Source organism: Vulpes vulpes, chromosome 12 (assembly GCF_048418805.1).
Source record: "Vulpes vulpes isolate BD-2025 chromosome 12, VulVul3, whole genome shotgun sequence".
Taxonomy (NCBI): domain Eukaryota; kingdom Metazoa; phylum Chordata; class Mammalia; order Carnivora; family Canidae; genus Vulpes; species Vulpes vulpes.
Window position 1 is genome coordinate 71731311 of NC_132791.1, and position 25700 is coordinate 71757010.

Consider the following 25700-nt stretch of genomic DNA (forward strand, 5'->3'; position numbering starts at 1 on the left):
ATTCAGAGAGAGCGAGAGAGAGGCAGAGACACAGGCAGAGGGAGAAGCAGGCTCCATGCAGGAAGCCTGACGTGGGACTCGATCCCGGGACTCCAGGATCACACCCCGGGCTTCAGGCGGTGCTAAACCGCTGCGCCACCGGGGCTGCCCGTTTGTTTTTTTTTTAATCCTGTACTGTTACTTACTGTTATTACCATTACTTAGAGACAATCTTGAGTAAACTTTTGAAGAGTCATCAGAAATGACAGAAATGGGCAGCCCAGGTGGCTCAGCGGTTTAGCACCGCCTTCAGCCCAGGGCATAATGCTGGAGACCCGGGATCTAATCCCACGTCAGGCTCCCTGCATGGAGCCTGCTTCTCCCTCTGCCTATGTGCCCCTTTCTCTCTGTGTCTCTCATGAATAGATAAATAAAATCTTTTAAGAAAAGAAAAAGAAAATGACAGTAGTAGGCTGTTTCGTTCATTTGGGGGTTTTTTTTGTTTGTTTGTTTGTTTTTAAGATTTTATTTATTTGAGAGAGAGAGAAAGAGTGCACAGAAGTGTGGGGAGGGGCAGAGCAAGAAGCAGGCTCCCCCCTGAGCAGGGAGACTCAATTCCAGAGCCTCAAGGTCATGACTTGAGCCAAAGGCAGATGTTTAACCAACTGAGCCACCCAGGTGCCCCACATTTTTATTTTTATTTTTTATTTATTTATTTTTAAAGATTTTATTTATCCATGAGTGACACAGAGAGAGAGAGAGGCAGAGACCCAGGCAGAGGGAGAAGCAGGCTTCATGCAGGGAGCCCGACATGGGACTCAATCCTGGGTCTTCAGGATCACACCCTGGGCCAAGGCAGGTGCTCAACCACTGAGCCACCCAGGCATCCCGAAATGTCATATCTTTTAACCCATAAATATAATTGAATTCATTCATAGGTTTCCTATTGTGATATTATCCCTGCATTCCTAAAATAAACCCAAAGTGGCCATTGTGTGTTGTTGTTCTAGCATATGCCCAGATTTTACACTCCTTTTTCCCTTCATGGGTCAGAATTGTATTAATCATAAAATAAGCTGGATAACGTTGTTCTTTTCTTTGTTTTCTGTAACTGTTTAGAGTAGAGATTATTTTTTTCTTTCAAGGTTTTTTCCTGGTATGACCTCTTCAGCTTTATGCTTTTTTTGATCCTGGTTCTTGGACCACTTTAATTTTTTTACTTACTTCTTGGTCAATGTTGGTTTCCTGTGTCTTAGGACAGTTTTTTAGTCATTTATATTTTTCCAGAAGTCATTTATTTCACTCAGATCTATTAGTTATATGACAGTATTCCCTTACAGCTTAAAGTCTCACTTTTCTCATTTGCAGTATTGTGCCCTTGCTAAATATTGATCATAACCTGATAGAGTTTTGTCTATTATGTTGGATTTGAAGAGCCAACTCTTGCTTTTATTGATCAGTTCTGCTTTGGGAGAAGGGCTTTATTTGCTTTCTGATCATGAATGTCTACTTTGAGTGTTAACTTCCCCTTCTTTCTGTAGTTGAGGATTTTTTTGCAATTAAAAATGTATTTCAAAAAAAGTATTTCTTTTTTATTAAATTTTATTATTTAGTTTTTCTTTAAAGATCTTATTTTTAAGTAATCTCTATATGGGGCTTGAACTTCCAACCCCAAGATCAAGAGCTGCCTGCTCCACCAACTGAGCCAGCCAGGTGCCTTTTATTTATTTTTATTATTTAATTTTATTGCAAAAGACATGTATACTTGTTGGAAAAAAAAAAAGTTTATCAAGTGAAAAGTGGAATTCACACTGCCCCTATCAATCCTACTCGCCCCCATAGATAATGATAAAAACTGAGGGGAGAATCTTTCTAGAGACGTTTATGTTTTTTCTATGCGTTTTTATTCATAGATTTCATTTCAGATTAAATCCTTTCTTGCCCCTATTTCTGGGTAAGGAAGTACCAGCCAGGTAACCAGGAGCCATCACAGTCTCTCACAGCTGGGAGTTGACTGGGCCTTCTTGATGAAGAAGAGCTCCATGATTACTGTCAGCTTGGTGGCTAGGGAAACAATGGCTGAAGGCTTCCTGTTTTTCGGGGGTTTTTTTAAGATTTTATTAATTTATTCATAAGAGACACAGAGAGGCAGAGACACAGGCAGAGGGAAAAGTAGGCTCCCTAGGGGATCCTGATGCAGGACTCAATCCCAGGACCTTGCGATCATGACCTGAGCCAAAGGGACGTGCTCAACCACTAAGCCATGCAGGTGCCCCAAGGCTTCGTGTCTTGCTTGTGTGTCTTCCCAGCTGAAAAAGTGGGACTGGAACAGCAGAGGCTTCTCAGGCACCTCTGTCCTCATGTGGTCTTCTCCACTTTCCCCACCGCGTGGTGGCTCCAGGGTAGCCAAAATTCCTCCATGGAAGCCCAGAATTCCTCCAGGGAAGCCCAGAACTCCAAAGGCAAATGCCCCTCTAGGGAAAGCCAGGAAGAAGCTTGCGTTGCCTTCATTAATGTGGCAGCAGAAGCCACAGCATCATTTCTGCTGCTTTTTACTCAAGACGAACACTATAAAGCTGCTCAGGTTCAAGGGTAGGGAATGTAGTTTGGTTGGAGGTATAGCAGAGAAGTTGGAGAGACCATCAGCTGTGGCTCTGGCTTTAACATACATGGTGTTACTGTAGGGGTGCCTGAGTGGCTCTGTTGGTTGAATATTCAACTCTTGGTTTTGGTTCAGGTTATGATCTCAGGGTTGGGGGATTGAGCCCCGCCTAGGCTCCGTGCTCAGCACAGAGTCTGCTGGAGATTCTCCCTCTCCCTCTGCATCTCCCCCTGTGCTCATGCATGCTCACACCCTCTCTCTCTCTAAAATAAATTTAAAAATCCTTTTTAGGGTGAAGCCTGGGTGGCTCAGCAGTTGGGTGTTTGCCTTCAGCTCAGGGTGTGATCCTGGAGTCCCACAATGGGCTTCCTGCATGGAGCCTGCTTCTCTCTCTACCTATGTCTCTGCCTCTCTCTCTGTGTGTCTCTCATGAATAAGTAAAATCTTTTAAAAAATTAATTAAAAATAAAAATCCTTTTTTAAAAATGTGTTACTAGAAAGAGTTAATGCTGTACCTATCACTCTGAGGCTTACAACTTTCTCCTCGAGCTGGTTTTATGGCATTATACATCAATGTTGAGTGTTCTTTGTGCTCTGTGATGCAGCCTTTACAGGAGTGATAAGTAGCTCTCTAGTGATGGACCCAGTGTTCCCATTTTTCAAGGAGGAGTGACTTCACTCTCACAGGAGTGGATGGTGGTGGTGGACCAGACTTTCATTCTCTCTCAAGTGCTTTATTTCTGGACAGAGCCCTTGATGTTCTGATGGGAAGCATTTGGGTTGTCCCTCATTCTCCACAGCAGCACAGAAGTCCTCCTGGAAAATGGGATGGGGATCATTTTACCCAGAGTATAGGGAAGGAAGGAGCAGAGTGTCAGTTAAGGTTACTTACCCCTTAGTCTAGCAATCCAGGCCTTTTTTTTTTTTTTTTTTTTTTTTTTAATATTTATTTATTCATGAGAGACACAGACTGAGAGAGAGAGGGAGAGACACAGGCAGAGGGAGAAGCAGGCTCCATGCAGGGAGCCCGACGTGGGACTTGATCCCGGGACTCCAGGATCACACCCTGGACTGAAGGCAGACACTAAACCGCTGAGCCACCTAGGGATCCCCCCCCCTTTTTTTTTTAAATAACTTTGCACCCAAAGAACTTTGCTGATCTTTGTCAGCAACTTGATTGTTGAATAAATCCTGACAAGGGGGTGAAATTTCAGAATATCCTCCTTAAATTCTGTTTTTGTTTTTGTTTTGTTTTGTTTTTAAGATTTTATTTATTTATTCATGAGCAACACAGACCAGGAGAGAGGCAGAGACACAGGCAGAGGGAGAAGCAGGCTCCATGCAGGGAGCCCGACGTGGGACTCGATCCCGGTTCTCCAGGATCATGCCCCAGGCTGCAGGCGGCACCAAACCACTGCGCCACCGGGGCTGTCCTAAATTCTGGTTTTTAATAAGTTTTTCTTCTAGAAGGTAGTTGGGTTATTTTTCTCTTGGTTTCCTCTTGGTTCAGTTGGTTGCTATTATGTTGAGCTGAGTAGCTCAACTAAATGTTTGCACGAAAGAGACAGGAATGTAAATGGCCTGAATTTTAAAGATGTAAATTTTGTGGAAAACAGGGAAAATTTCTTTTATTTAAACTTGTACATTTTATTTCAACCAGGTTGGAGTGATTGATTTTTCCCTCTACCTTAAGGATGTGCAGGATCTTGATGGTGGCAAAGAGTAAGTATAAGTACTGCACTGCAGGCTGCTGCTCTTTCCATTTTTAATGAAATTCTGGCAAAGAACGCTACGTTTGTTTCTGTTTTGTTTGACGTTTTCATTTTCATCAGGCATTTTGAGTTACAGCGGTAATACATTAGCATTCCCATATGCAAGGGATTGAGCTTTGCCGAATAGACTGGACAAGTGAAATGTCCCCGTTTACACTGCCCCCCCACCCCCCAGCTCAATCCCAGGCTGGCTCCTCCCTAAGAGGAGGCTGCTAGTGTTTCCTCACACAGCTCTTCTAAATGCCTTGCAGGTATATATTTGTCGGCAGTATAATTTGCCTATGGTTTACATATATAAATATATAATGAATATGAATAGGGTGGTACTATTATATATACATAATAAGTTGCCTTTAGAGTTGTTCTTTGATCCTGCTGTGTCTTGGATATCTCTTCATACCACGTGTAGCTCTCCCTCATGTTTGTTAATAAGAGCCTCTGCTTTTTTTTTTTTAAGATTTTATTTATTTGAGATTGAGTGCACAAGTGGGAGCAAGGATCAGAGGGAGAGGGAGAAGCAAATTCCCTGATAAGCAGGGAGCCCAGCATGATCCAGGACCCTGGGATCATGACCTGAGCCAAAGGCAGACACTTAACCAACTGAGCCACCCAGACACCCCAAGAGCATTCTTTTTAAAGGAGCTATTCTGGGGAAAAAGAAAAGTGAACAAAGCAAGCTATGTGTATAACATGCTATCATTTGTGTTATGATAAAGAATATATATCCATATTTGTATGTTGTACTTCCATACTCATGGACATTTTCTAGAGTAGCATATAGACCTGTCAACAGTGGCTATCTGGTGGGGAAGAGGCTGGGAAGCAGGCATGGGAGGGAGTTTCCCTGTAAGTCCTTGGGTTGTATTTAAATATTTTACCACATGCATCTATTACCTGTCTTTTAAATGTCTTCTGATAAGGATTCTCATGGTCTTGGTACCCTAGCACCACACCTTATCTGGCAGTGAGAATCCCATTAATGTTTCAGGTGTCTTGAATTTGAGGATTCACCTACTTGAACCTTAAGCAAAAATACATTCTGGGGCCACCTGGCTGGCTCAGTCGGTAGAGCATGTGGCTCTTGATCCTGGTGTGAGTTCGAGCCCCACGTTGGTGTAAAAGATTACTTAAAAATAAAAATTAAAAATATATACATATATAGTCTTAATGTAAAGAAATGGAAATAAACATTATCAACCAATAAGAGAATAATTGAATGAATTATGGAACATTCAAAGTATTCCATTCTGTGATATATTATGTAGACAGAAAAGAACAAATTTGACCTACTGGGTAGAGTAGACTTACAGGGATTTCCCCAGTGTATAATCGAGTGAGAAGAGTGATGCTGAGAAGTGTATACAGTTGACTCCTTTTTTTTTTTTTTTTAAGATTTTATTTATTCATGAGAAAGAGAGAGAGAGAGGCAGAGACACAGACAGAGAGAGAAGCAGGCTCCATGCAGGGAGCCCAATGTGAGACTTGATCCCAGGTCTCCAGGATCACGCCCTGGGCTGAAGGTGGTGCTAAACCGCTGAGCCACCCAGGCTTCCCTATACAGTTGACTCCTGAACAACACTCCTGCACAAACTCACTTATACACAGATTTTTTTCAGTAAGTACAGTACTATTAAATGCGTTTTCCTTATGATTTTCTCCCTTTTTTTTTAAGATTTATTTATTTATTTTAGAGGAGGGACAGAAGGAGAGGGAGAGAAAGAACCTCAGGTTGACTCTATGCTGAAAGTGGAGCCAGAGATCAGACCTGAGACAAAACCAAGAGTCGGCCACGTATCTGATTGTACCATCCAGGCACCCCTCCACTTAAGATTTTCTTAATAGCATTTTCTTTGGCTTATTTCATCATAAGGCTGTGGTATAATACACATAACATGCAAAATATGTTAATTGATTACATAATTGGTAAGGCTTCCAGTCGATAGTAGGCTATTAGTAGTTAAGTTTTTGAGGAATCAAAAGTTATATGCAGACTTTTCACTGCTCAGGAATTGGCATCCCTAACCCCTGCATTTTTAAAGGGTCACCTGTGTTTCATCTTTGTAAACAAACCTGAGAAATTCCTGATAAATTTTTTATGTTTCAATTACATATCTATATAGATAATACAGTCATTGTGATCCTATGCATATAGGCTCAACAGACTACTAACGTGGGTTACCCTGCAGAGCTACGTGAAGGGCAGAACAGATAAAAGAAAAAAATTGACCATGCTGAATAATCCAGCACCTGTGTAGAATGAACCCCTGTGTGTACATACAGAAATTGGGAGTGGAAAAGAGCCTAACTTTAAAATGTTAAAAAAAAAAAAAAAAAAAAAAAAACCCAGACTGGTCAGCTTTATGTTTTGAAAAGCCTCTGGTCTCTTTGGAGCCATCCTCTTTCCATTCAACATGACAAAGGCTGCTTCATCTGCCACCTCAAGGGAGGGCCATTTGCACCTGACCAGAGGTGTTTGCACCTTGTGTTCCAGATGGCTTTCTCCTGGGCCGGGTTGTTGGGGGGTGGTCTGCAGGAGGAGGCCTGTTGATGGTTCTGCATCCCCCAAGGCCCTAGCTGCTAGGCCCGCCCTACCTGCACCTTGCCCAGCTTTGCTCTCCATCCACTCCTGGATGGGGACCAGGCAGATGTTATTGCTGAGGTTCGATTGTCCCTTGGTTTCTTGATAACACTGGTACTTCCTCAAGGTGACTGGCATGTTGGGGATGGTAATAAAGTATTAGCCATGAGTAAAAGGAATTTCTCTCTTCTTGTGCTCTTTTTAAAAGGCATGAAAGGATTACTGATGTCCTTGATCAGAAAAATTATGTGGAAGAACTTAACCGTCACTTAAGGTAGGACTCACTCCTTCTTCCAACGTTACAGTTCATTCTCGATGCCCATGTGCTATTTCAGGGAGCATTTGTGACTTGCCGTATGTTCATAACAGACTCTGTCTCCAGACTAAGAGGAACGGTTATCATGCTGTGCTCGTGGTTGCAGACTGGAGAAATATGATTTCTTGACCAAGGAGTTTTGGAAATTCTTTGGTTCTTTGTTTGCTGCAGGTAGAGACCGTGTAGAAAGCAACCAGACTAAACCTGTACTCTATACTCCTCAGCCCCCTAGTTGGAAGTCACTGCCACGGGAAGCACTATTCCCACTGGGAATCAACACACATCCTTCTGGGGTGCCTGGAGCAGGATAATAGGGCTGAAAACCCACCAGGATAGACCTTTGGTGACAATTCAGGAGAAGTAGCAGACATCTATGCCTTGATTTTTCATTTTAATTGGAAAGCCACTGCTGTGTTTCATGAAACTCTAGCCGACGGCGGCAGTGTTGGTGGAGTGGGCAGAGATTCTCAGGCAAATGTGTTTGGGAGACCCATTGCCTTCTTCAGCTCTGAGTCCCCTCAGAGAGTGTGCTGTGGGCATCAGCCCTGCTCCTCGGGAGCTGCTCCCCTGGCCCCAAGTGCCAGCCAAACAGCCAGAGGAGCCAGCATGCCATAGAACATGCCTGCGGAAGGCTGCTCCAAGAGCTCCTTAGGTGTGATGTTGGCAGTTGCTGTGAAAGATTCTTGATAGGTCCTTCATTGATTGTTTTTCTGAGGAACAGATGTCAGATTTTATCGAAGGTCCCTTAGCATTATTAGTGTAATCATGACTTTTATCCCTTAATTTGTTGATGGGATGTATCTGATTAGTAGATATTTTCATACTGACCCATTTCTGTATCATGGGCATAAACTCTACTTGATCGTAGTTTTAGTAATCATTTTTTTTAATATGTAAACTGACCTAACTGTTCTGTAGTTTTTCCCCTCTGGCATGGTGTCAGAGTTATGCAGCTTCACAGAATGAATTAGGAAGAGCTTCTGGTTTGTGAGCATTATTTGCTCCTTGAAAACATGAAGATGGGGGTGCCCAGCCAGCTCAGTCAGGGGAAGCAGGTGACTCTTGATCTCAGGAACATGAGTTTGAGCCCCATGTTGGGCATAAAGATAACTTTTAAAAACAAAATTTATTTTTTTTTAACAGAAAACATAAAACGCAAAACATTTATTGAGGCAGTACTTTGCCAGCTTTTCAGTTTTTCCTAAGTTGTTTGTTTATCAAGGTCTCTTTCTCCTGAAGATAGGTCTTTTTTGGTTATTTTTCTAAGAAAAATATAAATTTTAGTGACATTTTCTAAGTTATATAGTTGAAATAGAACTGAAATTGTATATTTTTAAAACTGGTAATTATCAGGGTGCCCAGGTGGCTTAGTTAAGCAGCCAACTCTTTTTTTTTTTTTTTTTTAAAGATTTTATTTGTTCATTCATGAGAGATACAGAGAGAGAGAGAGAGGCAGAGACACAGGCAGAGGGAGAAGCAGCTCCATGCAGGGAGCCCAACATGGGACTCGATCCTGGGTCTCCAGAATCACACCCTGGGCTGAAGACGGCGCCAAACTGCCAAGCCACAAGGGCTGCCCTCAGCAGCCAACTCTTGATCTCGACTCAGAGGTCTTGATCTCAGGATCATGAGTTCAAGCCCCAGGTTGGGCTCCACACTGGGTGTGGCATCTACTTTAAAAAAAACAAAAACAAAAACCTTGTTATTCCCTCCATATCTTTTGTTTGTGTTCCTCTTTCATTTTGTGTCATTGTGTTTTAATTTCCCCCACCCCAATGCTTGAACCTTGATTCACTAGCCTTACCAGGTTTCTTTCTTTACCCACCCCCCTGGCAAAAGGCACCAGTTTGGGGCAGTAGAGCCCTTTTACCTAAAAGTATAGGCTCTGGAATCAGACCACCTGGGTTCACATTCTTGTGCCCCTCCAGACAGAGGTGTATGGACATGAGTGAGTTTTCCACTGTAAATTCCTGTTTCCTTATCTGTGAAATAGGCAGCAATAAGATTTACTCACAGAATTGGAATCATGGGGAGGGTCACATGAATTGATGCATTTGAAGTGGTTAGAACAAACAGGGCCTGGCACGTCATCCAAAAAGGAAGTTACTGCTCATTATTGTTGCCATTACTTTTATTATCAGATTAGATTTGTTTGACATGTTTTTGAGTAGGAAAATAGTACAGATGGCTTAAAGAATATTTGAAAAACGAGGCAAAGTATAAAAAGATTTAAAAACCACCTTCAATCCTACAGCCCCAGAGTACCAATGTCTTGTTATGAATATTGATTTAGATATATGACTGCCAGCACATTTTTTGTTCCCATCTATTGTGTTAGGAGGGGAAAAACTATTTTCTTTCTAGTTGGCTAAAAATGAAATGGATAGCATTTTTTAAAGATGTATTTATTTAATGAATAAATTAAATTTATTTAATTTATAAATTAATAAAAATTAATTTATAATTAATTTTGTGGGGGGAGGGGCAGAGTGAGAGGAAGAAGCAGACTCCCCACTGTGGGGGGAGCCTGATGTGGGCTTGATCCCAAGACCCTGAGATCATGACCTGAGCTGAAGGCAGAGACTTAACCACCTGAGCCACCCAGGCATCCCTGGATAGCATATTTCAGGGGAAAGACTTTGAGAGCTTTTCAGTAAATGTGTCCACACGCACACACACACGTGTGTTTAGAATTCTCCTCTCTTGGTTCGTTGGAGATCCTCGGCTCTATATCCATCCCATGCAGGAGACCTAGGAATCTGTCCTCCTCATTCTCGGGCTGGGGAGATGGCCTTTAGAAGCTCACTGTTACTTAATGTGTTGCTTTCTCTAGCTGCACCGTTGGGGATCTTCAAAGCAAGATTGATGGCTTGGAAAAGACAAATTCAAAACTTCAAGAAGAGGTTTGTAACTTACTGAAGTTCATAGAACAGAATGGCCCAAGCTGAAGAGCAATGGTGTGACTGAGGTGTCGGACTAGAGCTGCTCGCCGATCGGAGTGGGAATTGCTGAGCTTGGGTTGAGTGGCACATGGCGGGGGGTCATGGGTTCTCAGAGTGCTGCGTCCTCAGGGTGTTTGTGTTTCACCCTGTCCAGGGCTTCCCTCGAGCCAGTTCTAAGTGACTTAGGTTTCAGCACCTCCCAGGGGACCCGGGGAAGACCAGGCCTCCTCGGGAAAGCCCAGCTTCTGTGCTGAATGTGCTTTTCTCTTCCTCTTTACCCACCTTCCTCTGATATAGTCTGTCCCCCTGCTGCCCAGAAGGCACAGACTCTGTTATGAGGTAAAAGTCACCCTTGCCCACCCCTTCTGTGTTTCGGCCTCTTAGGAGCATGGAACCAGTCTCCCCACAGTTTGGTCTTTCTCTGCTTTCTCACTAGGAAGAGAGAGAATGAAAGGACAGGAAGAAGGAGGGCTGAGGCCGAGGAAGAAAGCTTGCTGCCCGCTGCCCGGCAGTCTCCTTGGTGGACACATCTTGTCTCCTGTTAGCAGGAGGGGGGTTGCTCAGCCTTTCTGAGACTTTCCACAGGTAGCGGTCCCTGGCTGCTCGGGCCTCCCCACCAGGTCTCCCTGGGGAGGAAGAGGGCTGTGACAGGGGCCAGGATGTGACCCCCCACCTCAGTGTGGAAGCAGGTTATGGCCAAAGGAGAAACACAGAGCATGTCTTTGTATGGAGAGCCCAGTTGAAGGCTTACTCTGAACTGACTGCTCTCTCCCCCCGGGGCCAGGCCTGAAGAGTTTTAATGAGAGGAGCTCAGATTTGTGTGAGGAGAAAGCATTCACAGATGAGCTTCACGGGAGCAGCTTCACCACACTTAGAATCAGAGGCCCTGAGATTCCTTTGGGTGGGTGGGCCTCTGGGCCTCAGTTTAGGTAGGCAGGTCTTTGGGCCTCAAGGTTCTCATCTCCAGATCGGATGATAACCCATACCTTCCAATGTCCTTGTAAAAGTTAACACTGTGTTATATAAATGTGCCTAATACAACACTTGGCATGTGGAGACATTAGTTAGTTGATTTTAGAACAAACATTGATTGTTTGTTCTCCCTGGTGAGGTGGCATACTTTCAAGGAAGGTCTCATTTAGCTTTAGAAACTAGACAACCAGGTTATTTTTTTCTTCAAAGGCCAACAGTTGGAAGAGAAAACATGCTTTAGAGAAACCGTCCCTCTCTCCAGGGTGTGTTCTCTCAGTCTTCAGGGAGCGGAACAGGAGTTAGCATATGGCTTTTGCCTGCCTCTTCCCTTGTGGCAGCTAGCAACTCCTAAAGCCTTCAGGTTTCTTACTTGAGGACAGTAGTTTGTGTTGAAAGACCCCAGTTATGGGTCCTGAGTCCGCTTGGACTTAGATGCTGGTGACAAAGAGGAGCAAGGAGTTCAGGGCTCCAGGACCTCCCTCCCTGAGTGATGCCAGGAGCACAGGCCAAGTTCTCATCTTCTTACCCCTTCCCCAGCCTGCCCCTCTCTCCAGGCTGTGTGTAGAAGCTGGAGAAGGAGAGGCAGGCAAGTGTGGTCACACCTCTCTGGCCGCCTCTCCTGAGAGCCTCACCCTTTGCGGGTCTGTAAGGCATCCTGTTTGTACACACTTTGCCAGAAAATAGGGTGACTCCTTTGGGGACAGGAAGAGGACTTTCGAGCACCCGTCCTCAATGGTTTGGTTGTGATTCCTCCCTCCAGAAGGTTTTCACTCTCCCTTTACTGATAAAATATCTTTTTGCTTATCAGCTAGGAAAACTGAAAAGAATGAAGACTCCGGAAAAAAAAGCCCATAATCCCTCTGCTAAGCAAGAGCTGCTGTCGTCATTGGCGTTTATATAATCCCCAACTTCTCCTAAGCATTTTTAACATAGGGTGATTTTTTAATTAGAAGTGAGAACATTCTATATGACCCACTTTTTTACTCCTGTTGATATTATACCCTGAGTATGTTCTCAAGTCATTTGAATCCTTTGCAAACATTTTACTCACTACGTGTCTGTTTGACGCTCCTACTGTCATTAATTAAACAGTCTCTCCGGTATTGGACATGCAAGTGCCTATCATTGTGTCCATACATTTTGCCCATGTTAACTAGTTTGCTCTCATTTTTTTTTTTAATGTGAATGTATTTCCTATTCAAAACAAAATAAAAAACAAAATAGCAAATAATGCAGAAATCCATCGCCAGTTGGGAAGATGCCAAACATTAGCTTTTAATTTGAACAGTAAGATGAATTTTGATGTTAAGGAACATAAAATCTTTCTTTATCAGCTTTCAGCTGCAACAGACCGGATTTGTTCACTTCAAGAAGAGCAGCAACAATTAAGAGAACAAAATGAGTTAATTCGTGAAAGAAGTGAGAAGAGCGTGGAGGTGAGATGCTGGCCTCACTGGGGCGTCCTTGTTTGGGGCGTCTTTGCCCTCTCACCCCACCTGCAGGCCACCTGGACCACCACTCCCTCACCTCTGGGCCTTTGCACTTGAAACCTCTGCTCACAGGCTGGTCCTCTGTGATGCCACCCCTGGTGCCCATCTGTAGGCCTGGGCCCCCTGCCCCTACTCCCATAGCTCTTTGTGCTTCCCTCTGTTAGAGAAATCCACCCAGTGCTAAAGATCATGCCGGTTAAGTGAAAATCCATGCTGAGTGATGTACTGAATGGAGGCCTTTCCCCACTAAGTACTACTCTGCTTTAAAAAAAATTAAATATAAATTATTTTCCAAACCTAACTATTCAAAAGTCTATTGGCTTGCTTTTATCCTTCGAGTTCAAAGATTTTTTTTTTTTTTAAGATTTTATTTATTTATTCATGAGAGACAGAGAGAGGCAGAGACACAGGTAGAGGGAGAAGCAGGCTTCATGCAGGGAGCCTGACGTGGGTCTCCAGGATCACACCCTGGGCTGAAGGCGACACTAAACCGCTGAGCCACCGGGGCTGCCCCAAAGATATTTTTGAAATAGCCTTTAGCCTTTCTCTATTATGCTTTAAAAACAGGGGCACCTGGGTGGCACAGTGGTTGAGCATCTGCCTTAGTAGGCTCAGGTCATGATCTCGGGGGCCTGGGTGTGAGTCCCACATCAGGCTACCCGCAAGAAGCCTGCTTTTCCCTCTGCCTGTGTCTGCCTCTCTCTGTGTGTCTCTCATGAATAAATACAATCTTTTTTTAAAAAATAGAAATTATCCTACATCTTTAAAAATTATGGCATATTTTTTAATGTTCCTTTTTTCTTCTTTTAAATAGGCTCTATGCCCAACCTAGGGCTTTGAACTCATGACCCTGAGATGAAGGGTCACAAACTTTACCGACTGAGCCAATCAGACATCCTTAGGGTGTATTTTAAAATATTTTATAGTTAGGACACCTGGGTGGTCCCAGTCCTGGGATCCTGGGATCAAGTCCTGCATTGGGCTCCCTGCTTGGTAGGGAGCCTGCTTCTCCCTCTGTGCCTCTTCCCCACTTGTGGGCATACTTTCTCTCTTTCTCTCTCAAATAAATGAAATCTTTATTTTTTTTTAAAGAAACTGTTCCTTTTTTTGTTTAAGATTTTATTTATTCATGAGAGACCAAAGAGAAAAAGAGGCAGAGACATAGGCAGAGGGAGAAGCAGGCTCCTTGCAGGGAGCCCAATGTGGGACTCGATCCCAAGACTCTGGGATCATGCCCTGAGCCAAAGGCAGGTGCTCAACCGCTGAGCCACCCAGGCATCCCATAAATGAAATCTTTAAAAAAAAAAAGTTAAATTCTTTGTAATTAGCTCACTTCCATAAGCAAACCATTCCTCTTGGCATTCTTTTTGATACAGATAACAAAGCAAGATACAAAAGTTGAGCTGGAGACCTACAAGCAAACTCGGCAAGGTTTGGATGAAATGTATAGTGACGTATGGAAGCAGCTGAAAGAGGAGAAGAAAGTCCGTTTGGTGAGTGTACAGGACTGAGCATCTTTAGAAGGAATTCCCCAGGAAGCCCGCCAGGTTCTTTTTTGGTACTTTTCACACACCTGCTTAGATCTGCTTTTTTTTTTTTTTTTTTTTTAAGATTTTATTTATTTATTCATGAGAGACAGAGAGAGGCAGAGACAGGCAGAGAGAGAAGCAGGCTTCATGCAGGGAGCCAGATGTGGGACTCTAACCCAGGACTCCAGGATCATGCCCTGAGCCGAAGGCAGACACCCAACTACTGAGCCACCCAGGCATCCCTAGATCTGCTTTTTAAAAACAAATGAGTCTTTTATATAAACTTTTTCAAGGGTGAAAAAATATATTTACGGAGATTCAGATCATCCCTTTAAAAAAAATTTGGGAGTGGGGCACCTGGATGGTTCACTCAGTTAAGTGTCTGCCTTAGGCTCAGGTCATGATCCTGGAGTCCTGGGATAGAGCCCTACATCAGGCTCCCTGCTCGATGGGCAGACTGCTTCTTCCTCTCTGCCACTTGTACTCTCACCCACTCTTTCTCTCTCAAATAGATAAAATCTTTAAAAATAAAATATTTTTAAGGGCTTACTTAGTTTACCACGAAGTTCTGCATTTTTGCCAATTTTATCAGCCTTTGTCAGGGATCATCATGAGATCAGAATCGTGATTGCTTTGCCAGTACACTTCCCTCAGTCACAGCCTCTGGTCTATTTCTTTCCACTCAACCTATATGCCAGTGACCAGTGTTTTGTTTTTTTGTGTTCTTACAAGTAGGCTCCACACCCATCGTGGGGCTTGAACTCACAACCCAGAGATCAAGACTCACAGGCGCCTTGATCTAGCTAGGCGCCCCAGCCAGTGTTTTTTATTAGACCGAGCTCTTAGACATGCTTTGTTTCTTTGCTTCGTTGCACGAATGTGGAGACATATGTCCTGAATTAACCAGGACGGAGCTGGTTCAACATGGTCACACCCTTATTGCCATAATCTAGCAACACAGTCCCAAAACTCCAGCATTGCAGCGTTGCATTGTTGGGCAGACATTCTCTGAGACTGTGCATCCTGGTCTTCAGGTTTAAAGAACATTGTTGGTAGAACTTGAGGCTCAGAGTGCCACCTGCCAGCTTGCCTTTTTTTTTTTTTTTTTTTTTGTAAGATTTTATTTATTCATGAGAGACAGACAGAGAGAGAGGCAGAGACACGGGCAGAGAGAGAAGCAGGCTCCATGTAGGGAGCCCAATTGATCTCGGGATCACGACCTGAGCCAAAGCCGAATGCTCAACCACTAATCCACCCAGGTGTCCCTGCCAGCTTTCTATTGACTGCTACAGAGCCAGTCACTATAAAATGAGAAAAAGGGAAAAATTTAATCCAGTTCTGTTCCAGACAGACTCTCCTAGATCTCCCTAACCTCTTCTGACTTGGGGTTTGTATTTCTGGCCCTGCCCAAGAGACACCTTAGAAAAATATATCTCTCTGTCTACTTCAATAACACTTGCCTTATTAATATGCTCTGAAGGAACTGGAAAAAGAACTGGAGTTACAGATTGGAATGAAGACAGAAATGGAAATTGCCATGAAGCTGCTAGAGAAGGACACCCATGAGAAACAGGACACCCTGGTTGCCCTCCGCCAGCAGCTGGAAGAAGTCAAAGCCATTAATTTACAGATGTTCCACAAAGTTCAGGTGGGAGTGGGCTGCGTGTCCGTACCGCAGGCTGGCTTTCTGCTGCTTGTTGCATGCTGCCTTTACGTCCATCCCCATTCTTTCTGCAGGAGAGAGGAGGACACCTCTGCGAGGCCTGGTCCCTAGGCCCTGTCGCACCTCCCTGCACTTAGGTTATTTGAGCCTCCCAGTGGTCCCCAAGAAAAGTTTGTAACAGGGTGGGGGGCCTAAGGACAGGGTCAAACCCAGTGACTGTGTCAAGTGCCCGGATTGGCACAGCTAATACATAGGCCTGAAAACGGAACAGTGTCTTCTGAATCCAAAGTTGAACCTGGCCTGTCTTTCCCTTCGCTGTCTCTATCATGTGTCTGCCCCGAGGAGATGGAGAAGCGGAATGAGGCGCCCTAGAAGTTAGTATTGCCTTCTCAGGCTTTGCCGTGATGTTCATCTAGCTGGGTCTCCAGCCTCGCAGCTGGCAGGTCGCCTCTCCTGTCATCTCCAAGGGATCATGCCACAGTTTGAAAGTAGCATCTGAGATGGCAGAGCTTCCTTGCCCAGAAGCTACGGCAGTCCCTGGGATCATCCTCTGTCCTTCTCCAAACTTCTTTCTTGTTCTGAAGTTCTCTTTTCTGTTTTTAATGTTCAGACTGACCCACTTCCTCCTCCCTAGCTGTGCTCTGACTCTCCTGCATCTGTGTTAGAGAAGGCGTGAGGGCAGACACACGTGTTCTTTTGCCCTGCCTTTTTTAAACTGTTATATAACTGACATTATCATAATAGCAGCCGTGGAAATTAAAGCATAGAGAGAAAATGGGAAACAGTTTCACTGTGTTCCCTCCTGACACATTCTCTGTTTTAATCTGTGTTTTCTTCTGCTTCGGGCCAGTCTGTAAACTTAATATTAAATGCACGTCAGGGGAAACCATACCACTGTAATAACTTAGCAGACCCTAAAGTAGAGAGCATTCCAGACCAGCAGTCTTGTTCCTCATAGCTATGCAGGGACCCCGGTTCGTGGCAGCTCCAGCTGTCCAGGCCACTCTAGTGGGTGCCATTCTTGCCACCTGAAGGGGAGAGAAGAGCAAAAATCCAGAGCCAGGATTTCCTCCCAGACAACAGCAGAGAAGTTGGACACATCATTCCGTTCAATTGCACAGCCAAGGGCGAGGTAGCATGGCCAGGCGTGGCTATGAGGGGACCATGGGGCTGCCATGTCTGGGCTGCCAGCCAGAAAGGGGGTAGCATCAGGGCTGGGAGACCTGGTTGTCACTACCACCATCAGCCCCACTGAGCTCCTGGAAGTCCCATCCAGTCCCAGAATCCTCACCATCCACAGCCCCTGGGTGACAGGCAGCACTCCCCATAGAGCCTGGGAGGCCTGTGTTCGAACCATAAGACGAACCATTTTCCTCATGTTAACCCATCCCACCCAGCATCAGACAGTAGAGCTGAAACAGGACTGCCAGGTGCCTGTTTGCAAAGGGAAATGAGGGACACGCAGGGCAGACCCCAGCCAGCTGTGGCCATCTTTGGGTCGGCTGGGGAGGAACCGTGAAGGCTGCCCAGGGTACCGGGAGCTCCATTTGTTGGCACATCTGGCTCCCCTTCCTCTGTCGGCTGAAGAACTAGTCAGCCCACCTCTGGCCCCTGAGAGGTCCACCATCTCCATGGCCCATTGGAAGTGGGCTCAGAAAAAAAAAAAAAAAAAAGGAAGTGGGCTCTCGGGGAGTGCGGCCTTCCCAGTGGCTGGCTGCACGGCAGTGTCTATCTGCTGGCCTGCGGTTGTCTTAAGGACCAAACAGTCACAAGATGTCTTCAGGCCCCACTCATGATTTCTTTGCAATGCAGTCCCCCGAGTCATTGTCTCCGTCTGTTTCCCCTCATCTGGGTGTCAGTGAGCAGGTCATTGTCCCGTGTACCTGCCTCACTGCTTCACTCCATTAGTCCCTCCCTCCCTCCTATCAGTAGTCAGTGATCTGCAACAATAGGCCAAGGGGTGCTTTCCTTTCCTGTACCTCGGATCTCTACTGCAGGGTGTCCTGGGACCTTCAGTGTTCACTTTGTGGTTTCTCTCACTCACTTCAGGGCACAGAAGCAGGTGGCTTTGCTAACCAGTCATGCCCCTGCCCTTGGACTCTGCTCCTGTCCCACCTCTCTGCAAACCCTTCACTCATGGCCCCTGTCCAGACGGTAGGCCCTGCCACCCAGACCAGCTCTCTGGCTCTCTACAGCCACTGCCCCTGCAGCCCCCGCACACTTGGTGTGAATTCCAGGTTTGGGCAAGTGACACTTTTGCTAATTGTCTGCCATAATTAACAACGATCACCGGCTCTTGGGCTTGTACAGCTGCTTGGACGCTCCCAGCCCTGGACTGCTGAGTCAGTGCTGCGTGCAGTACATTTCCTGGGGCAGCAGCACACCCCCCACCTTTCCTCTTGTACGGCTGGGTTTCAGGGGCAGGGGATTTGATATTGTCCCTCAGGTCAGGGTACGCTATAATGAAACACTTCCCATTTTATTTTATCCTCATGCCTACTCTCATCCTTGTCCTTTTGGGCCCATATTCCACAATGTTTATTTTTGTATGGGTATTTGTCATTCTAAAACACACATCATTTTGAGTATGTGCGTTTTAATTTATATAGGTGGTATTGTGCATGGCTCTCATCTCATCTTTTTTCCCCCTCAGAGCTACATGCATCTTGGGTGTATCTGGTTTGGGCTTCAAAGTGGTTAGTCCTGGTATATGCATCACTGCCTCTTGCCCGTTCCCACTGCGACAATGTTCTGTTCCTGCCACTCCACTGGCACAAACCAACACTGGGGTACACATCCCCCCAGGGGGCTTTGGAGGGTCTCTAGCAGATAGAAAGTGGAGTGCCTGCCGGACAAACACTTCCTTTGTGTCCTTGTTTGTGGAAGCCCAGTTGTGTTGCTTTCCAGGGGACTGCACCAGTACACACCGTCCCCTCCAGCCCTGTCTGGCCACATCTGTATTGTGAGCATGCTTGTTTTATATGCATTTGTCAGCCTAGTAAGTATTAGCGTCCCTTCATATGTTTGTTAGCCATTCATGTTTCCTGTTCTTGCTGGGTCATGTTTCTTGTCCTTGTTTCTTTTTTAAATTGAAGTATAGCTGACACTAGTTTCAGGCGTACAACATAGTGAATCGAGTTCTGTTACACAGTGCTCGTCACAATAAGTGCAGTCACCATCTGTTACCATATGACACAATTACATGGTTATTGACTATATTCCCTGCACTATATTTTCCATCCTTATGACTTACTTAATTTGGAAGTGGAAATTTTACCTCTCCCATCTTCTGCCCCTCTAGAAGCCACTGGTTTGTTTTCTGTATTTTTTAGTCTTTTTCTGGTTTGTTTGGTTTTTTAGATTCCACATATAGTAGGAAAATCATAGTTTTTGTCTTTGACTTTCTGACTTATTTCACCTAGCATGATACCCTCCAGATCCATCCATGTTGTTGCAAATGGCAAGGTCTCATTCTTTTCTTTTTCTTTCTTTCTTTTTTTTTTTTTTTTTTTTTTAAGATTTTATTTGTTTATTCATGAGAGGCAGAGACACAGGCAGAGGGAGAAGCAGGCTTCATGCAGGGAGCCCAGCGTGGGACTCAATCCCAGGTCTCCAGGATCAGGCCCTGGGCTGAAGGTGGCGCTAAACTGAGCCACCCGGGCTGTCCCGGTCTCATTCTTTTCAAAGACTAATATTCCATTTTATATATGGACCACTTCTTCTTTATCCATTCATCAGTCGATGGACACTTGGACTGCTTCCACATCTTGTCCTTGGTAAAATAATGCAGCGAATGTAGTGGTGCAGATATCTTTTTGAACTTGTGTTTTCTCCAATGAAATTACTGGATCATATAATATTTCTGTTTTTAAAGATTTTATTTATTCATGAGAGACACAGAGAGGCAGAGACATAGGCAAAGGGAGAAACAGGCTTCTCACAGGGAGCCTGAAGTGGGACTCAATCCCGTACCCCAGGATCATGCCCTGAGCCAAAGGCAGATGCTCAACTGCTTGAGCCACCCAGGTGTCCCCTATTTTTAATTTTTTGAGAAATTTCCAGACTGTTTTTCACAGTAGCTGCACCAGTTTACAACCCGCCCCTGCCCACACAGTGCTGTGAGGCAGGCACAAGAACTGTGTTTAATAAATGAAGCAGTAAACTGTAGTCACTGACACATGGATTGAGGGGAAATAAACAGCAGATACAATGACTGAGGGGACTGTATTGTCAAAGAAACCACGAGTCAGGCATGAAGAACATCTGTGACTGGTCCCGAATGCAACCACCAGGCCAGCAAACAGATCATCAGAAAGCTGATCTCCTCCACCAGCACTTGTCATTTCTTGTCTTTTTAGCACTGGCTATTGTCCCCAGTGTCCAGTGACATCTCAGCGTGGTTTTGATTCTCATTTTCCTGATGGTTAGTAATGATGGGCATCTTTTCACCTGCTGTTGGCTATGTGGATATCTTCTGTAGGAAAACGCCTGTTCGGGTATCTCTGTCCATTTTTAATCAGATTGGTTTTGTTCTTGTTTATTGTAGGAGTTCTTTGTATATTTTGGATACTAACTCCTTATCAGACATAATTGCAAATATCTTCTCCCATTCAGTAGGTTGCTATTTTATTTTGTTGAATGGCTTCCTTCACTATGCAAAAACTTTGTAGTTTGATGTTATCCCAACAGTCTGTTTGTACTTTGTCTTTAGCCAGAAAAATATTGCAAAGGCCAATGTGCCAAGAGATTGCAATCTATGCTCTATGGTTTTAGGCCTCACATTTAAGTCTTTTTTTTTTTTTTTAAAGGATTTTATTTATTTATTCATGAGAGACACAGAGAGAGAGAGAGAGGCAGAGACACAGGCAGAGAGAGAAGCAGGCTCCATGCAGGGATCCTGATGTGGGACTCGATCCTGGGTCTCCAGGATCAGGCCCTGGGCTGAAGGCTACACCAAACCACTGAGCTACCCAGGCTGCCCCCGACATTTAAGTCTTTAATCCATTTTGTGATGTATGAAAGTCGTCCAGTTTCATTCTTTTGCATGTAGCTGTCCAGTTTTCCCAGCACCATTTGTTGAAGAGACGGTCTTTCCCCCATTATATGGTCTTGCCTCCTTTGTCGTAGATTAATTGACCATATAATTTACTCCTGGGCTCTCCTGTCCTGTTCCATCAATCTAGGTGTCTGTTTTCAGTTGAGTACCATACTGTTTTGATTATTACAGCTTTGTAGTATAGCTTGAAATCTGGGATTGCAGTGCCTCCAGCTTTATTCTTTCTCAAGATGCCTTTGGATATTTGAGGTCCTTTGTAGTTCCATACAAATTTTAAGATTATTTGTTCTAGTTCTATGAAAAATACTGTTGGTATTTTGATAGGGATTGCATTGAATCTCTAGACTGCTTTGGGTAGTCTACAGATTCTGGATATTTTAACAATATTAATTCTTCCAATCTGTGAGCATGGTCTTTCTATAATCTTCAGTTTTTTTAATCTATATCTTATAATCTTCACAATATAGGTCTTTCATCTCCTTGGGGAAGTTTATTCCTATTGTATTATTTTTGATGCAATTGTAAATGGGTGGTTTTTTAATTTTTCTTTGTGCTTATTATTAGAATATAGAAATACAACTGATTTCTGTATATTAATTTTTTATCTGCAACCTTACTGAATTCATTTATCTGTTCTAACGGGTTTTTGGTGGAGTCTTTCAAGTTTTCTGTATAGAGTATCATGTATTTGCAAATAGTGTCAATTTTACTTCTTTCTTACCAACTTGGATGCCTTTTACTTCTTTTTCTTGTCTGACTACTCTGGCTAGGACTTCTAGTTCTTTGTTGAATAAAAGTGGGAAGAGTGGACATCCTTGTCTTGTTTCTGACCTTAAAGGAACCTCAGTGTTTCCCCACTGAGTCTGATGCTCAGCTGTGGTTCTGTCATTTATGGCCCAGGGTGTGATCCTGGAGACCTGGGATCAAGTCCCACGTCGGGCTCCCCGCATGGAGCCTGCTTCTCCCTCTGCCTGTGTCTCTGCCTCTCTCTATGAATAAATAAGTAGGGGCACCTGGGTGGCTCCAGTGGTTGAGCATCTGCCTTAGGCTCAGGTCGTGATCCTGGGGTTCCGGGATCGAGTCCCACATCAGGCTCTCCACAGGGAGCCTGCTTCTCCCTCTGCCTATCTCTGTCTCTTTCTCTCTTTCTCTCTCTCTCTCTCATGAAGAAAATAAATCTTGAAAAATAAATAAATAAATAAAATCTTTAAAATAAAAAAAGAGATGGAATAAACCCAGTTTGTTGAGAGTTCTTATCACGAATGGATATTATATTTTGTCAAATATTTTTCCTGCATCTATGAAGATGATCGTATGGTTTTTACCTGTCATTTTGTTAATATGTTGTATCACGATTGATTTACAGATATCAGGCAAGCTCTGCATCCTGAAATCCCACTTGAGTGTGGCGAATAATCCTTCTAATAGCTCGTTGCATTCAGTTCACCAATATTTGAAGGATGTTTGCATCTGTATTTATCAGGGATGTTGATCTATAGTACCTCTGTTCCGGTTTTGGTATCAGGGCACTGCTGGCCTGATAGAATGAATTTGGAAGTTTTCTTTCCTCTACTGTTTTTTGGAAGAGTTTGAGAAGATTAAGCATTAACTCTGTTTAAATAACTATTTGGTAGAATTCCCCTGTGAAGTCATCTTGTCCTGGACTTTTGTTTGTTGGGAGTTTTTTTTATTACAAATTCAGTTTCACCACTTTGAAACTGGTTATTTCTTCCTGATTCATTCTTAGACGATCATAAGTTTCTTAGAATCCATTTATTTTATTCACAAGAGACACAGAGAGAGGCAGAAACATAGGCAGAAGGAGAAGCAGGCTCCTTACAAGGAGCCTGATGTGGGACTCAGTCCCCGAACTGGGATCATATCCTGATCCAAAGGCAGAGCTCAACCACTGAGCCACCCAGGCCTCCCTCTTACAGTCCTTTGTATTTCTGTGCTGTTAGTTGCTATTTTCTTCTTTCATTTCTGAATTTATTTATTTATTTGAGCCCACTCTCTTTTGCTCATTGAGTCTGGGTAAAAGTTGATCAGTTTTATCTTTCAAACAACTGGCTCTTGGTTTCATGTGATCTTTTCTATTGTTTTTTTAGTCTCTGTTTCACTATATCCACTCTTTATTATTTCCTCCTTGTACTGACTTTGGGCTTTTGCTCTTCTTCTAGTTGCTTTATGTATAAGGTTAAATTGTTGGTTTTGAGATTTTTCCTTATTTCTCAAGGGAGGCTTTTATCACTATAAACGTCCTTCTTAGAACTGCTTTTGCTGCATCCCAAAGGTTTTGGACCATTGTGTTTCCACTTTCATTTGTCTCCAGGTACTTTTTTAAATTTCTCCATTGATTTCTTAGTTGACCAATTTGTTGTTAGTAGCATGTTTAGCCTCCACATGTTTGTGTTTCTTCTAGGTTTTTTCCTGTAATTGATTTCAAGTTACATACTATTGTGGTAGAGAAAGATGCTTGGTATGATTTCAGACTCCTTACATTTATTGCGACTCCTTTTGTGGCCTAACATGTGATCTCTCCTGGCAAATGTCCCAAGTGCACTTGAAGAGAATGTGTATTCTGCTGCTTTAGGATGGAATATTCTATATGTATCTGTTAAGTCCATCTACTCCAGTGTGTCACTCAAAGCTTCTGTTTCCCTATAGATTTTCTGCCTGGATGATCTATCCATTGATGTAAGTAGGGTGTTAAAGTCCCCAACTATTGTATTACTATCAGTCCCTTTTTTTTTTTTTTTTTTTAATCAGTCCTCTCTTAATGTTTGTTAATAGCTGCTCTTTGTAGTCGGTGTTCCCGTGTTGGGTTCACAGATATTTACAGTTGTTAGCTCATCTTGCTAGACTGATCCCTTTTTATCATTATGTAACGTTATTTTGTCTGAAAGAGGTACTGCTACCCCAGTTCTTGGTTTGATTTGGGTTTTTTTGCTTCCATTTGCATGCAGTATGTTTTTCTATCCCTTCCTTCACTTGCAATCTGTGTATGTTTTTAGGTCTGAAGGGAGTCTCTGGAAGACAACATATAGATGGGTCTTGTTTTTTTTCGTCACCCTATGTCTTTTGATTGGAGCATATTTAGACCATATACACTTAAAGTTATTACTGATGGGGTGCCTGGATGGTTCAGTCAGTTGAGGATCCGGGTCTTGGTTTCAGCTCAGGTCATGATCTCAGGGTTGTAAGATCACGCCCTGCATTGGGCTCCACGCTCAGCACAGAGTCTGCTTGAGATTCTTTCCTCCTTCCTCGCCCTCCCCCTTGCTTGCATGCATACTCTCGTGCCACTCTCTCTCAAATAAATAAAATATTTTAAAGTTACTATTGATAGGGGTGCTTGGGTGGCTCAATTAAGTGTCCAACTCTTGATTTTGGCTCAGGTCGTGATCTCAGGGTCATGAAAACATGCCCCAAGTTGCTGTCCTTACTCAGTGGGGAGCCTGCTCCTCCCTCTTCCTCTGCCCCTCCCCATGCTCATGTGCTCTTTCTCGCTCTAAAATAAATAAATACAACTTAAAAAATAAATAGAATAAAGAATAAAGTTCTTACTGACAGGTATGTACTTACTGCCTTTTTATTCATTGTTTTCTGTTGATTCTTGTAGTTCTGTCTTCCTTTTTTGTTTTTTTTTCAAATATTTCATTTATTTATTCATGAGAGACACAGAGAGAGAGTCAGAGACACAGGCAGAGGGAGAAGCAGGCTCCCTGTAGGGAGCTCAGTGTGGGACTCAATCCCAGAACTGCGGGATCACACCCTGAGCCAAAGGCAGAGGCCCAACCGCTGAACCACCCAGGCGTTCCTCTCTCTTCCTTGCTTTCTTCCCCTGTGATTGATGGCTTTCCACAGTGTTATGCTTACATTCTTTTCTCTTTACTTTTTGTGTACGTGTTGTAGGTTTTTGATTTGTAGTTCCATGAGACTCATATATAACATTCTGAATATAAACAGTTTATAAGTTCTCTTAAGGTCTATTAAGGTCTGTCAAGTTTGAACACATTCTAAAAATCACTATATTTTGGGTTGGGTGATAGGGTGACTGGGTGACAGGCACTGAGGAGGGCACTTGATTGGATAAGCACTGGGTGTTATACTATATGTTGGCAAATTGAGCTTCAATAATATATACAATTATATATATATACAATAATATATATATGTATCACTATACTTTTACTCCCTTTTTATGTATATGATGTATTTTATATCCTTTTATTTTATGTATCCCTTAACTACTTTCTGATATAATTGCCTTTACTACTCTTGTTTACCTTTCTTATTAGCTTCATAACTGATTGATCCAACCCTTACTTTATGTTTGCTTTTACCAGTGAAAGTTTTCCCTTTCATAATTTTCTTACTTGTAGTAATGGCCTCCTCTCTTCCACCAAAGAAGCTCCTTTAAATATTTCTTGTAAGCCTGGTTTAAGCATAATGAACTCCTTTCACTTCTGTTTGTCTGAGAAATTCTTTATCTCTCCTGGAGATCACTGAGCCAGATTTTCTGCATCCCCTGATCTCTGTTGAGTCTTTCTGGTATACTTTTCATTTCAGTCATTGTATTCTTCAACTCTTACTGTTCCTTTTTTAAAATTTCTTTTTAGGGATCCCTGGGTGGCGCAGTGGTTTGGCGCCTGCCTTTGGCCCAGGGCGCGATCCTGGAGACCCGGGATTGAATCCCACATCAGGCTCCCGGTGCATGGAGCCTGCTTCTCCCTCCGCCTGTGTCTCTGCCTCTCTCTCTCTCTCTGTGACTATCATAAATAAATAAAAATGAAAAAAA

At 43.6% G+C, this 25700-nt stretch overlaps 1 protein-coding gene across 4 annotated transcripts in view; it reads left to right on the plus strand.

Moving 5' to 3' along the window:
• The window catches only part of RUFY1 (RUN and FYVE domain containing 1), a 64728-nt gene that overhangs the window by 23664 nt on the left and 15364 nt on the right, over positions 1–25700 (plus strand). For all 4 annotated transcript variants that reach the window (XM_072731847.1, XM_072731849.1, XM_072731848.1 and 1 more), the window contains exons 6-11: positions 4242–4303; positions 7140–7205; positions 10081–10150; positions 12496–12597; positions 14028–14144; positions 15661–15828. In XM_072731847.1, the coding sequence (XP_072587948.1) occupies positions 4242–4303; positions 7140–7205; positions 10081–10150; positions 12496–12597; positions 14028–14144; positions 15661–15828 (585 nt within the window). The remainder of the gene's footprint in view (positions 1–4241; positions 4304–7139; positions 7206–10080; positions 10151–12495; positions 12598–14027; positions 14145–15660; positions 15829–25700) is intronic.